The 13,984-nt window shown below is 49.3% G+C and overlaps 1 protein-coding gene across 4 annotated transcripts in view; it reads left to right on the top strand.

The window, feature by feature from the left end:
- LOC101286910 (tyrosine-protein kinase ZAP-70) overlaps positions 1-3,953 on the top strand; it is a 30,340-nt gene extending 26,387 nt beyond the window's left edge. For 3 of the 4 annotated variants that reach the window (XM_033401864.2, XM_033401865.2, XM_012535985.3), the window contains 4 exons: positions 1,465-1,657; positions 1,749-1,889; positions 1,991-2,103; positions 3,473-3,953. In XM_033401864.2, coding sequence (XP_033257755.1) covers positions 1,465-1,657; positions 1,749-1,889; positions 1,991-2,103; positions 3,473-3,581 — 556 coding nt within the window. In that variant the 3' untranslated portion in view covers positions 3,582-3,953. Of the gene's footprint in view, positions 1-1,464; positions 1,658-1,748; positions 1,890-1,990; positions 2,104-2,280 lie in introns of all 4 variants that reach the window. The other variant, XM_049695844.1, reaches the window with a different exon arrangement.
- Positions 3,954-13,984: the final 10,031 nt, after the last annotated feature.

The raw sequence follows: 13,984 nt of genomic DNA, 5'->3' as shown, positions 1-13,984 counted from the left end.
ATAGGAGCTTTGTAAGTATCAGCTCTGTCACAACTGCCACCTCTGTTCTCTCGGCCAGTTCATGGCGCACGGGAAGTTGCCGACGGTTGACGGTCTTCGACCTGAAGCAGGGCTGGGAAACTGCAGCCAGGCTTGTGTTGTACAGCCTGCTTTCGCATTTTTAAAGGTCTATGGAAAAAACAGAGGACTATGTGGCAGAGACCATATGTGTCCAGCAAAGGCTGAAATATTTACTCTCAGGCCCTGTAGAGAAAAAATTGGCCCATCTCTAATCCAAAGAAATTGGTTTCGTTTGTGTTCCCTCGTGCCTCAAACTCTTACCCTCACGACACGAGGCACATGACCTTGAACCCGAGCTCTTGCTGGAGTGCGTGCCTTCACGGGTCCCAGTTCATGTACTCAGTTATCCCATGGGTGTTCATTGGGCAATTTCTCTGTGACAGGGACCATTACCAGCACTTGGGATTATCAGCGAACAAAGAGACAAAGTTCTCTGCCCTGTAGTTTGGTTGGGAAAGAGAGGCTTTAAATAATCATTATAATACCGTAAAGTATAGAGTATGTTGGAAGGTAAGTACTATGGAAAGGGGGGTTGGGAGTGTCAGGGTAGGAGGTGAGAAGTGAGAAGGTGAGGCAGCCAAGTGCAGCTCTGGGGGAAGAGTGGTCCAGACAGAGGGCACAGCCGGTGCAAAGGTCCTGAGGTGCCTGGTGTGGTAGAGGAACTGTGAGTAGGGCCCCGAGGCTGAAGCAGAGTGAGTGCAGGGGAGTGGGGAGCTGACGTGGGCAGGGAGGTGATGGGGAAGATGGTGCAGGGCCTCGTGGGCCGTGGGGAGGACTTGGACATTTACCCTGAGTGAGGTAGGAGCCCTGGACGCCGTGAGCCGAGGAGGGGCAGGACCTGACTCCAGTGTGGGAAGGACAGGCCGTGCCGGGTGAGGGCAGAGGTGGCTGTTCTGGTCCAGCCTGGCCATGATGACGGCTGGGTCAGGGTGGCAGAAGCAGACGTGGAGAGAAGTAGGGGGATTCTGGAGGGATTTTGAAGTCAGGGCTGCCAGGGTTTGCTGATGGATTGGATATTGGGTGTGAGGAAAAGGAGCTGAGGGCAAGGCCAGTGCTTCTGAGTAAGTGAAAAGATGGAGAGAGGAGTGTGTGTGTGCACGCGCACGCGTGTGTTTGTACAATCAGGAACTTGGCTTTGTCTTTATTATCTTTGAGATGCCTGTGAGACCCCCTGAGGGCACACAGAGGACACAGGTAAATGTGTTAAGTCTGGGAATCCCAGTATATGGATGAAATTTAAGGCCTCGAGCCTGGATGAGGGCAGAGGTTTGTGCCTGTTTTGCTCACGCCGTGTCCCCCCGCCCCATGCCTGGCACACAGCAGGTGCCCAATAAGCACCTGTTGAACAGAGGCTCAGCTGGGTCAGAGAAGTGGGCTTTGCCCCTGCCTTCCCCTGCACCCCAGGGAGGAGATCCCTGTCAGCAATGTGGCGGAGCTGCTGCACCAGGTGTCCATGGGCATGAAGTACCTGGAGGAGAAGAACTTTGTGCACCGTGACCTGGCGGCCCGCAACGTCCTTCTGGTCAACCGGCACTACGCCAAGATCAGCGACTTTGGTCTCTCCAAGGCACTGGGTGCTGATGACAGCTACTACACCGTGAGCCCCCGGCCCTGGGGTGCCCAGGTGGAGGAGGCGGTGGTGTGGAGGGTCCCCGAGCCCTGTCCCGGCAGCATCTCCCACCCTCCAGGCTCGCTCGGCGGGGAAGTGGCCGCTCAAGTGGTACGCGCCTGAGTGCATCAACTTCCGCAAGTTCTCCAGCCGCAGTGACGTCTGGGGCTACGGGGTCACCATGTGGGAAGCCTTCTCCTATGGCCAGAAGCCCTACAAGGCAGGTGTGGGGCAGAGGCGGGCGGACAGCTGGGTGGGGAGAGGGGCCGGGGGGGAGGGGCCCTGGTTACTCACATGCGTACTTGGCTCTGGCTTGAGCAGAAGATGAAGGGCCCCGAGGTCATGGCCTTCATCGAGCAGGGCAAGCGGATGGAGTGCCCCCCAGAGTGTCCGCCCGAAATGTACAAGCTCATGAGCGACTGCTGGACCTACAAGTGAGTGCCAGCGGGCAGGAGGGTACCTGGCTGGGTACCTGGCTGAACTGACACCCAGGCCTGGGGCAGGAGGTCGTGGTGCCCAATAGTCCGACTAACTCATCCCACCCAGAGACTCACCCAATTCATGGCCTTTCCAACCCTCGGTACCTTTATTCCCCCTGCGTCTATGCTCAGCTCTCCAACAGACTGACCCTACAATGCTCCACTGGTCCAGCACCCCAGCACCCTACCTGCGGACACCCACTGCTCCAGCATCTAAAACCTCAGTCTCCCACCAGCCAATACTCAAATGATCCTGCAACACTCAGACAAGTCAGTACTGTTACCCAAACTATGATACCAATACTCAGGGCATGGGATGATACTCCATTATATAATTCCTGTTTCCCATCAGCCAACATTCAACACCTAATTACCCATTCAGGCCAACACCAAAGCACCCAGATACTCAGTGCCCTCCCACCTCTGTCTGCTCGAAGCCCGGCGCTTGAACATGCCAACTCCTAACACCATCAATACCTCCCCTTCCCATCACACAACAGGCAACATGCACCCAAACAAGCTATTACCCTACACTAACCCTGCAATGCACGGGCATTCCAATATTTGGTACCTTTCCTGCCCCAGCACCCATTATTCCACTGGCCAACACCTTCCACACTGATACCCAAACACCCAAGCACTCCAATAAATACACACCCTACTTATGATAAATGAATAAGAAATGATCAGCCCATCCCTTCTCCACCAAGTATTAACTCAACCTCTACCAAGAAACAATACACCAACACCCCAATACCCAAAGAGGCTAGCATCTAACACCCCAACGCAATACATGGATATTCCACACACATACCGTTAATACCCTGACTCTCCACTAGCTGCACCCATCCTCACACCATTAATTCCCTGACTCCCCACTAGCTGCACCCATCCTCCAGACGCCAATGTTCCTCTCCTTTGCGGGCAGCATACTTGCATCCGTGTGAGCCCATACCCAGCACCCCAATACCCTGGCCAAATGCACACGCTCAGCACATCACCATTCAACATCCCAGCTCCCCGTGGTCCACAGTTGTCACCCCTGCACTCAGGGAGCTCCCTTCCCTGAGTCTTCGCCAGTCAACACTCAGTATATGGTTCCCCTGCATCCTGGATGTCAGCTCTTCACCTAGGCGATACGGCCAACCCGGGATTGCGGTCCTCTCACACCCAGGAGACCCCTCCATTACCCGATACCCACCCCCCACCCCAGGCCCACTGCTTCCTGAGCCCCGGGCATGTCCACCCACCAGCTGAAGTCGGGTTCTGGGGGTGTGGTCTGGATCAATCAGGATCCAGTCTGGATCTCCCCGACCCCTCACAGGTGGGAGGACCGTCCAGACTTCCTGACCGTGGAGCAGCGCATGCGCACCTACTACTACAGCTTGGCAAGCAGGGCCGCGGACCCTGCGGCCGAGGCTGCGTGTGTCTGAGCTCCAGCCTGCCGGCCCCTACGCCCCAGCTTTTCCTCCTGTGTCCTCAGCTCCCTCCCAGGACCTCCAGTCTGGCTGAGCCCAGCTCAGTTTCTCTCCCCCACACCAGCTGGGCTGTGAGAAGGGGGACAGCTCAGACCTCCGGCCCACACTGGTCTAGTATTCCCTGCCTGGTCACCTGGCCCCTCTGGCTGGGGTAGGAGGCCGAGACCCAGGCAAGGTGATCCTGGGCTGGAATCTACTGGGAGGCCCTGAGCTGAGGGGGCGTTGCTTACAGCAAGGACCCTCCTTCCTCTGGGCCCAGAGGGCGGACTCCCGGAGTTCTCAGGTGGCAAGACCCCAATCATTGGAATAAACGCAGCTTCTCTCTTGTCTGAGATCCCTCATCTTTCTGGGGTGAGGGCGGGGGGACCAGGAAAGGGGCTGGGTCATCGGAAGGGGTCCATGAGAAGTGCCTGATGGTGCAATGCACGGGCATTCCAATATTTGATACAGCTTTTCTCGTGTGGGCCTGGGGGCTGGCATTCCCGCCCTTGTGCCCCGGGGACATCTTTACCAGCGTGAGGGGCTGCAGCAGGTGAGCGTGGGGACTTAGGGGCCGCGTGCCTGCTGGCCACTCAGCTCCCCGAGCCTCACGGACGGCGTGAGACAGGTGCTGCCCGTGTTCGCGGCGTGTTGTCATCACCTGGAGAGAGTTTAACACACGCTGATCCCGCCCCAGCCCGTGCATTTTAAGGTCTCTTCAGGTGATTCGGCCCCTTCTCAGCTGCCTCCCCTTCCTCCCTGGGCCCAGACAGTCACAGCTGGGAATCTTTATCACCTGATGCCCCGAGGGCCGGCTCAGTCCGGCTCAGGAGAAGACCCGGCTCCAAGTGCGTGCTGCTTCAGTGCCCCCACATGAACTGGGGTGTTGGAGCACAGAACCCGACAGGTCGGGTGAAGTGGAGCCAGGCCCCTGCATTTCTTTTCCGGACTTGCTCGGCTGCAGTTGGCCCCCATGCCCCGCAATGCCGCCTCCTCTTGGCCCGGCCCCGCAGAGCCACGGGCTCCAGGGCGGCCATGCAACCCACTCAGCGCCAGGGAGAGGCAAGGAGATTTTCTGCGGCTTCTGAGAAGGTAGATTTTCTTTCTTTTTGTTTGTGGAGCTCTAGAAAGCCTGGGGCTGTTTTGTGGCACTGTCGGATGGGGTGTGGGGACTGGGGCTTGAGGCCCAGGCTGGTGACGCCCGAGAGGAGACCCCAGAACCTTGATGATGTGAGTGCGTTGTCGAAACCAGGAAATTGACATTGGGGTTATTAGGTACGGACCTTGCTCTGATTTTACCGCGCACGGAGTTTTAATAATTCATGGGTAAGCTTCATGTTAGCGTATTTTTTTTTTTTTTTGCGGTACGCGGGCCTCTCACTGTTGTGGCCTCTCCCGTTGCGGAGCACAGGCTCCGGACGCGCAGGCTCAGCGGCCATGGCTCACGGGCCCAGCCGCTCCGCGGCATGTGGGATCCTCCCGGACCGGGGCACGAACCCGTGTCCCCTGCATCGGCAGGCAGACTCTCAACCACTGCGCCACCAGGGAATTCCCTAGCGTATTCTTTAATGAACTTTGTATTCTACCTGGAAAGTAGTTCAGAGAGCCCCCAGTTAGAGAGTCAACTTCAGACACACGAAGACTCTCAGCTCTGTGTTTGTTTGGGGACTAAATCTGTAATGGTTTGCAATTGTTTGAGGGTCTCCAAGCCCTGCCAGACGATATCTTCCTGCATTTGGATTCGAAACAGATGAGCAGAGCACAGCGATTGTAAAGATTAAGACACAAACTCAGTTCCTTCCATTTTGTCATTCTCTGCAGCCGCTTGAAGGTTTTGTGTTTAAAATGTAAAACAGTGAAGTTTGCAAGCCATGCGATATATTTTTAGTTGGTAAATGCACATATTAGTTCATAAGCTAACTGTATTACTGACTTTGAATAGCACCATTAAAATGCAAAAATTGTTTTTTAACTAATTGTTTTAAAACTAATGAACAAATCAAGAAAACTTACATCAGTGGTACAATTTCATGGCTTCCGAAATTGTATTGTTTGCAGATATTTCAGTTTTATTAAATCCACCTGTTAGTTACTGGATAATTATTTACGTTGTTACATAAAGTATTATTATGTCAGAGGGAAATACATTTTCGTTGTCTGCATTTCTTTTGTGGTCATCATTATTATTTGTTTCATGTTATGATTATTGCTGAAGATAACATTATTTTATGGGGAGGAGGTGTTAAAAGTGATCCGTTCTGGGGGTCAAATACATTGAGAACGCTATGTGCTCGCAATAAATGACTGTTGAACGAACCAATGAAGAGGGTGTAGTTCCACATATATACCACCAGGTGGCGGTGTTCCCCAAGCCAAGACCGCTCAGCTGCTCAAACCCGGCTCTCGCCTCCTGCCCCACTTTGGTCATCTTCTTCTGCCTGGAGCAGGACCCCAGGCTCCTCCCTGGTCTCACAGGTCCCTAGTCCCGTCCCCTGCAATCCGTTCACCCCAGAACCGCTTGAAGGGTCTTTTCTACTAGCAGCTCTGACCAATTTCCTCCATCCTCTTCCAGGGTTCCCCAAACATATTCATGCTGACTCTCACCTCTGGGCCTTTGCATCTACTGTTCCCTTCCTGTCGGAATTATTTTCATCCCCATTTTACTAATGTCCACAAGGAAAACTTATCCTTAAAGTATGAGTAAGTTACTGGGGGAAATTTCTTAATCTCTCTGTGCCTCAGTTTCTTTGGGTGGTTTGGTCAGAAAGAGAAGGTAAATCCAGGTCAAGGAGTTAGAAAACCTGCAGGGGAGTGTCCTGGGATGTAAGGAGAGAAAGGCCTCCCCTTCCTCCTGCCCTCCAGGGGTAGGGGGCTCTGGCTTTGGCCAACCCAAGCCTCCTTGATGGGTCCCCAGTGGCTGGACGAGAGGGTCTTCTGCTCTCCGCGCCCTCCCTGGTGGGGATGTTTGCACCCTGCTGACCCCCTGAGCCAGCCTCTGGTCCCTGAGAAGACACCAGGTGTGTGTGTCGGGGGGTCAGTTCCCACCGGCAAGCTATGAGCTGCAGGTGGGGTCTGGGTGTCACCTTTATGGAAGTGCTGGTGACTCCCTCCCACACTGAGGAGCTTGGAGGCTGCATGAGGCTCATGGGACTCACTGCGACACAGCCGGGAGGGAAGCCTTGTGTGCAGGTAGGGACCTGGCTCAGCCCACTGGCCTTCAGGGGGCTGCGGGGGTCCTTGGGGTGGCGTACAGCATTACTTCCCCCGCCTGTTTCAGCCTCTCTTCCCAGCTCTGTCCTCCCCACTCTGTCTCCCTCTCTGCTCCATCTCTATTTCTCTGTGATAGTCTTAAGTCCCTTAAGAAGAAAGAACCTTCTCCCCTCTGCCTCTTTCTGTGTCTCTGTCTCCTTGTCTCTGCCCCTATCTCTCTATCCACTGTTGTCTCTGTTGCCCCTTTTGACCCCATCCTTGGGCTTCTCAACCCTGAGGGTCCCTCCCCTCTCCTCCTCCCTGGGTTCTGCTGCTTCTGACACCAGTGCCCCGAGAGGGAGAAGGAGGCTGCTGCCCAGGGAAGGGACAGGGGACAGGCCAGGGCCAGGTGCCCAGCACAGCTGCCCCGTGGAGCATCAGACCCCAGTGCTGAGCTCCATTTTGGAAGGGTCTTTCTCACAACCATCTGGTCCTCATGGCCACCTACTCCCCATGGGCCACCTCTTCCCTTCTTGCCCTTTCTCATCACCAGACTCTGACCTCCTTCCTGTTTCTTTGTTTCTTCTGTGGGTGTCACTGCCCCATCCCCCCCACCGCCAGTCCTCTGGCCCATGGCCCGGCTGCCTACATGCTGCAGCTGCTGGGGGTGCCTGTTGTTCACCAGCCACGGCCTTCTTGATGCTAACTGAGCGCCAGTCCTAGGCCACGTGCACCTCCGCAAAGGCTCTGTTATCTTTGGTCCTTATATTATTGTTGGCTGGGCGGGGGTGCGCTTGGGGACTCAGAAGACAGCGCTTCGGGGGCCAGGGAGTGTCCAGCCACTGTGTGGCTCTAGGGGTAGGTGTTCTTGGGCTTGGCGGTAGAGGTGGGTGAGGCTTGTTGCCGGGGAGTCGGGCTTTGCCGTGGGGGTCTGACTGTCGTGGGTAAGCAGTTGTTGTAAAGATCTGGGGCAGCTGCGCTGGTACAAGGCTCAGGCTGCTGGGTCTGTGTGGGGTGTTCCATGCCCTGGTGCCATGTCTTGTTCCTGAGCTGGGCTGTTGGGGGTCAGTGGTTGTCCTTGGCTTGGGGAGGCTGGCTGCTGGGGTGCCTTGTTCCACACAGTTGACAGCTGAGGTCTGGGATGGCTGCTGGGGAGTTCCAGCTGCTGACTTAGTGGTGAGTATGTGTTGCAGGTGGTCAGTGCTGACAGACCTCGGGCAGTTGTCTGCTGGAGTCTGGGTGTTGTGTGGGGTGTGTCTTGGGGGTGTAGTTAGTGGAGATCAGCTCCCCGCATCTTTCCTTTTTCCTGTGTTTTTTGTTCTCTGTCCACCTCTCTCTGTTTCCATCTTGCTCTCTCCATCTGCACTTCTCACTTCCACTCACACGTGTTGAGCACTTACTGTATGTGTGTATCAGTTGTAGCAGGTCTCTGGGGGCTCTGGGCCCTGCTCACAGGGAAAGAGGTGGGACCCCCCCTCTCCTGAAGACTGGCCCTGGGGCTGGAATCGTTGGTTCAAGTGGGGCAAAAGGGCTGGATGCTGTGTCAGAGGCCCCTTGATCAGGCTCCTTCCCTTGAACTGTAAGCCCCAGTCTGAGGGGGCTTGGACAGGCCTTGGATTTGTGGGGTCAGGGGGGTCTGAGCCACAGACTTTGGGCAGGTGCAGGGACTTTCCCCTAGGGACAGAAGAGTTGTGGGCATCAGAGAAAACAGCCATGCTGATACCTGGTGGGGAGAGTGTTCCAGGTGGCAGGAAGAGCTTGTGCAAAGGCCCTGAGGCACAACGAGGAGGCCAGTGAAGCTGGGCAGGGTGAGCAAGGGTCAGGCGGGAGGGGTGGGGGCAGAGTGTGCAGGGTTTTGGCTTCAGTCCAAGTGAGGTGTGAACCTCTGGGGCTGGGCACACACAAGGCTCTGAGCACAGACTAGCCCAGGCTCCACACATGGTCCCTGCGTGATGCCTACTGTCATGGTGGATGTAGTGTTGGTTGAGCCCAGGTGGGACTCATTCTAAGGCTTTCATGTACCAGGAGCCTTCTCAGAGTGAGAGTCACAGCCCCCGAGGGCTTCTGAGGAATGGACTGGGCTACCCAAAGCTGTGGGAACAGCCCCTGTGCACCTCCCCGCCCCCCACCCCCCGCCGCCAATCTCCCCTGGGCAGCCTTCCGAGCAAGAGGAGAGAATACAAGGCACAAGGAGTAGCTTGGGGCAGAGGGCACTGGACAAATGCCTGGAAGGAGGACTGGCTTTGGCCTAGGCTCCCTAGGTGTGAAGCACAGGGGCTGAGGGAAGCAGTTTCTGACATCTTCTTGCATAACTTCCTGTGATGAGCAGCTCATTACCTACCAAGGCAGCCCAGGCTGGGTCGTGAACTAGAATTCTTAGAATGTTCTTTCAAATGCTGACCACAACCTGGACCTCCACCCCTCTCTTCATGGTCCCGAGGCCACCAGAACTCACCTCTTTCTCCACATATTTCACTCCTCCAGTATTTACCATGTGCCTATTCTGGAGATGTGTGTCATGGGTACACAGACCCCAAGTAATTGCTGCGGTGATGGTGGAAGGCCATGGGGCCCTGGTGGTCCAGAAGTGACTCCTGACCTAGCTGAGAGGGGGTCAATCTGGTGGACTTCCTGTCGGAAGTAACGTCTAAGCTGAGTCCCCTGTAGGATGAGTGAGATTTGGCCATGGAAAAGGTGAGGAAAGAGTATTCCAGGCACAAGCAGCAGCATATGGAGGAGAGAGAACATCCTTTTGGAAACCAAAAGAGGTTTTGATGGCTGGAGCACTGTGTTTGTGGGGTGCTGCTGAGGCCAGCAAAGGGATAACAGGAACCCTGGAGCAGTGACCCTGTGGGAGACAAGTGGCCTTTTCTTTTGTATTTCCTGGTTGCTCTACAAGGAAGCAACTTATTCCCCCACCCTCCCATGGCTGCAGCCTTCCTAACATGGGTTTTATAACTTTTTCCTCTTCTTTAAAATTGAAGTGTAGTTGATGTACAGTATTATATAAGTTACAGGTGTACAATACAGTGATTCACAATTTTTAAAGGTTATGCTCCATTTATAAAATATTGGCTATATTCCCTGTATTGTACAATATATCATTGTAGCTTTTTTTTGAATTTTTTTTAATTTATTTTTTTATACAGGTTCTTATTACTCATCAATTTTATACACATCAGTGTATACATGTCAATCCCAATCTCCCAATTCATCACACACACACACCCCCAACACCACTTCCCCCCCTTGGTGTCCATACGTTTGTCCTCTACATCTGTGTCTCTATTTCTGCCCTGCAAACCGGTTCATCTGTACCATTTCTTTAGGTTCCACATATATGCGTTAATATACAATATTTGTTTTTCTCTTTCTGAATGACTTCACTCTGTATAAAAGTCTCTACATTCATCCACGTCTCAACAAATGACCCAATTTCTTTCCTTTTTATGGCTGAGTAATATTCCATTGTATATATGTACCACATATTCTTTATCCATTTGTCTGTCAATGGGCATTTAGGTTGCTTCCATGACCTGGCTATTGTAAATAGTGCTGCAATGAACACTGGAATGCATGTGTCTTTTTTGAATTATGGTTTTCCCTGGGTATATGCCCAGCAGCGGGATTGCTGGGTCATATGGTAATTCTATTTTTAATTTTTTAGGGAACCTCCATACTGTTCTCCATAGTGGCTGTATCACTTTACATTCCCACCAACAGTGCAAGAGGGTTCCCTTTTCTCCGCACCCTCTCTAGCATTTGTTGTTTGTAGATTTTCTGATGATGCCCATTCTAACTACTGTGAGGTGATACTTCATTGTAGTTTTCATTTGCATTTCTCTAATAATTAGTGATGTTGGGCAGCTTTTCACGTGCCTCTTGGCCATCTGTATGTCTTCTTTGGAGAAAAATCTATTTAGGTCATCTGCCCATTTTTGGATTAGGTTGTTTGTTTTTTTTAATATTGAGCTGCATGAGCTGTTTGTATATTTTGGAGATTAATCCTTTGCCATTGATTCATTTGCAAATATTTTCTCCCATTTTGAGGGTTATCTTTTCGTCTTGTTTATGGTTTCCTTTGCTGTGCAAAAGCTTTTAAGTTTCATTAGGTCCCATTTGTTTTTTTTTTGTTTTAATTTCCATTACTCTAGGAGGTGGATCAAAAAATCTTGCTGTGATTTATGTCAAAGAGTGTTCTTCCTATGTTTTCCGCTAAGAGTTTTATAGTGTCCGGTGTTACATTTAGGTCTCTAATCCATTTTGAGTTTATTTTTGTGTATGGTGTTAGGGAGTGTTCTGATTTCATTCTTCTCCATGTAGCTGTGCAGTTTTCCCAGCACCACTTATTGAAGAGACTGTCTTTTCGCCATTGTATATCCTTGCCTCCTTTGTCATAGATTAGTTGACCATAGGTGCGTGGGTTTATCTCTGGGCTTTATATCCTGTTCCATTGGTCTATATTTCTGTTTTTGTGCCAGTACCACATTGTTTTGATTACTGTAGCTTTGTAGTATAGTCTGAAGTCAGGGAGTGTGATTCCTCCATCTCCGTTTTTTCCCCTCAAGACTTCTTTGGCTATTCAGGGTCTTTTGTGTCTCCATACAGATTGTGAAATTTTTTGTTCTAGTTCTGTAAAAAGTGCCATTGGTAATTTGATAGGGATTGCATTGAATCTGTAGATTGCTTTGGGTAGTATAGTCATTTTCACAATATTGATTCTTCCAGTCCAAGAACATGGTATATCTCTCCATCTGTTGATATCATCTTTAATTTCTTTCATCAGTGTCTTATAGTTTTCTGCATACAGGTCTTTTGTCTCCCTAGGTAGATTTATTCCTAGGTATTTTATTCTTTTTGTTGCCATGGTAAATTGGAGTGTTTCCTTCATTTCTCTTTCAGATTTTTCATCATTAGTGTGTAGGAATGGAAAAGTTTTCTGTGCATTAGTTTTGTATCCTGCAACTTTACCAAATTCATTGATTAGCTCTAGTAGTTTTCTGGTGGCATCTTTAGGATTTCCTACATATAGTATCATGTCATCTGCAAACAGTGACAGTTTTACTTCTTCTTTTCCAATTTATATTCCTCTTATTTCTTTTTCTTTTCTGATTGCCGTGGCTAGGACTTCCAAATCTATGTTAAATGAAAGTGGCGAGAGTGGACATCCTTGTCTTGTTCCTGATCTTAGTGGAAAAGTTTTCAGTTTTTCACCATTGAGAATGATGTTTGCTGTGGGTTTGTTGTATACGGCCTTTATTATGTTGAGGTAGGTTCCCTCTGTGCCCACATTCTGGAGAGTTTTTATCACAAATGGTGTTGAATTTTGTCAAAAGCTTTTTCTACATCTATTGAGATGATCATATGGTTTTTATTCTTCAATTTGTTAATAGGGTGTATCACATTGATTGATTTGTGTATATTGAAGAATCCTTGCATCCCTGGGATAAATCCCACTTGATCATGGTGTATGATCCTTTTAATGTGTTGTTGGATTCTGTTTGCTAGTATTTTGTTGAGGATTTTTGCATCTATATTCATCAGGGATATTGGTCTGTAATTTTCTTTTCTTGTAGTATCTTTGTCTGGTTTTGGTATCAGGGTGATGGTGGCCTCATAGAATGAGTCTGGGAGTGTTCCTTCCTCTGCAATTTTTGGAAGAGTTTGAGAAGGATTGGTGTTAGCTCTTCTGTAAATGTTTGATAGAGTTCACCTGTGAAGCCATCTGGTCCTGGACTTTTGTTTGTTGGAAGATTTTTAATCACATTTTCAATTTCATTACTTGTGATTGGTCTGTTCATATTTTCTATTTCTTCCTGCTTCAGTCTTGGAAGGTTACACCTTTCTAAGAATTTGTCCATTTCTTCCAGGTTGTCCATTTTATTGGCATAGAGTTGCTTGTAGTAGTCTCTTAGGATGCTTTGTATTTCTGTGGTGTCTGTTATAACTTCTCCTTTTTCATTTCTAATTTTATTGATTTGAGTCCTCTCCCTCTTTTTCTTGATGAATCCAGCTAATGGTTTATCAATTTTGTTTATCTTCTCAAAGAACCAGCTTTTAGCTTTATTGATCTTTGCTATTGTTTTCTTTGTTTCTATTTCATTTATTTCTGCTCTGGTCATTATGATTTCTTTCCTTCTGCTAACTTTGGGTTTTGTTTGTTCTTCTTTCTCTAATTCCATTAGGTGTAAGGTTAGATTGTTTATTTGAGATTTTTCTTGTTTCTTGAGGTAGGCTTGTATAGCTGTAAACTTCCCTCTTAGAACTACTTTTGCTGCATCCCATAGGTTTTGGATCGTCGTGTTTTCATTGTCAAAATTTGTCTCTAGGTATTTTTTGATTTCCTCTTTGATTTCTTCAGTGATCTCTTGGTTATTTAGTAATGTATTGTTTAGCCTCCATGTGTTTGTGTTTTTTATGTAGTTTTCCCTGTAATTCATTTCTAATCTCATAGTGTTGTGGTCACAAAAGATGCTTGATATGATTTCAATTTTCTTAAATTTACTGAGGCTTGATTTGTGACCCAAGATGTGATCTATCCTGGAGAATATTCCGTGTGCACTTGAGAAGAAAGTGTAATCTGCTGTTTTTGGATGGAATGTCCTATAAATATCAATTAAATCTATCTGGTCTGTTGTGTCATTTAAAGCTTCTGTTTCCTTATTTATTTTCATTTTGGGTGATCTGTCGATTGGTGTAAGTGAGGTGTTAAAGTTCCCCACTATTATTGTGTTACTGTCGATATCCTCTTTTATAGCTGTTAGCAGTTGCCTTATGTATTGAGGTGCTCCTATGTTGGGTGCATATATATTTATAATTGTTATATCTTCTTCTTGGATTGCTTCCTTGATCATTATGTAATGTCCTTCTTTGTCTCTTGTAATAGTCTTTATTTTAAAGTCTGTTTTGTCTGATATGAGAATTGCTACTCCAGCTTTCTTTTGATTTCCATTTGCATGGAATATCTTTTTCCATCCCCTCACTTTCAGTCTGTTTGTGTTCCTAGGTCTGAAGTGGGTCTCTTGTAGACAGCATATATAATGGGTCTTGTTTCTGTATCCATTCAGCAAGGCTGTGTCTTTTGGTTGGAGCATTTAATCCATTCACGTTTAAGGTAATTATCAATATGTATGTTCCTATGACCATTTTCTTAATTGTTTGGGTTTGTTTTTGTAGGTCCTTTTCTTCTC

The sequence above is a fragment of the Orcinus orca genome, chromosome 13 (assembly GCF_937001465.1).
Source record: "Orcinus orca chromosome 13, mOrcOrc1.1, whole genome shotgun sequence".
Taxonomy (NCBI): domain Eukaryota; kingdom Metazoa; phylum Chordata; class Mammalia; order Artiodactyla; family Delphinidae; genus Orcinus; species Orcinus orca.
The sequence above is the reverse complement of the archived record's forward strand: the minus strand, read 5'-3'. Positions and strand labels throughout refer to the sequence as shown.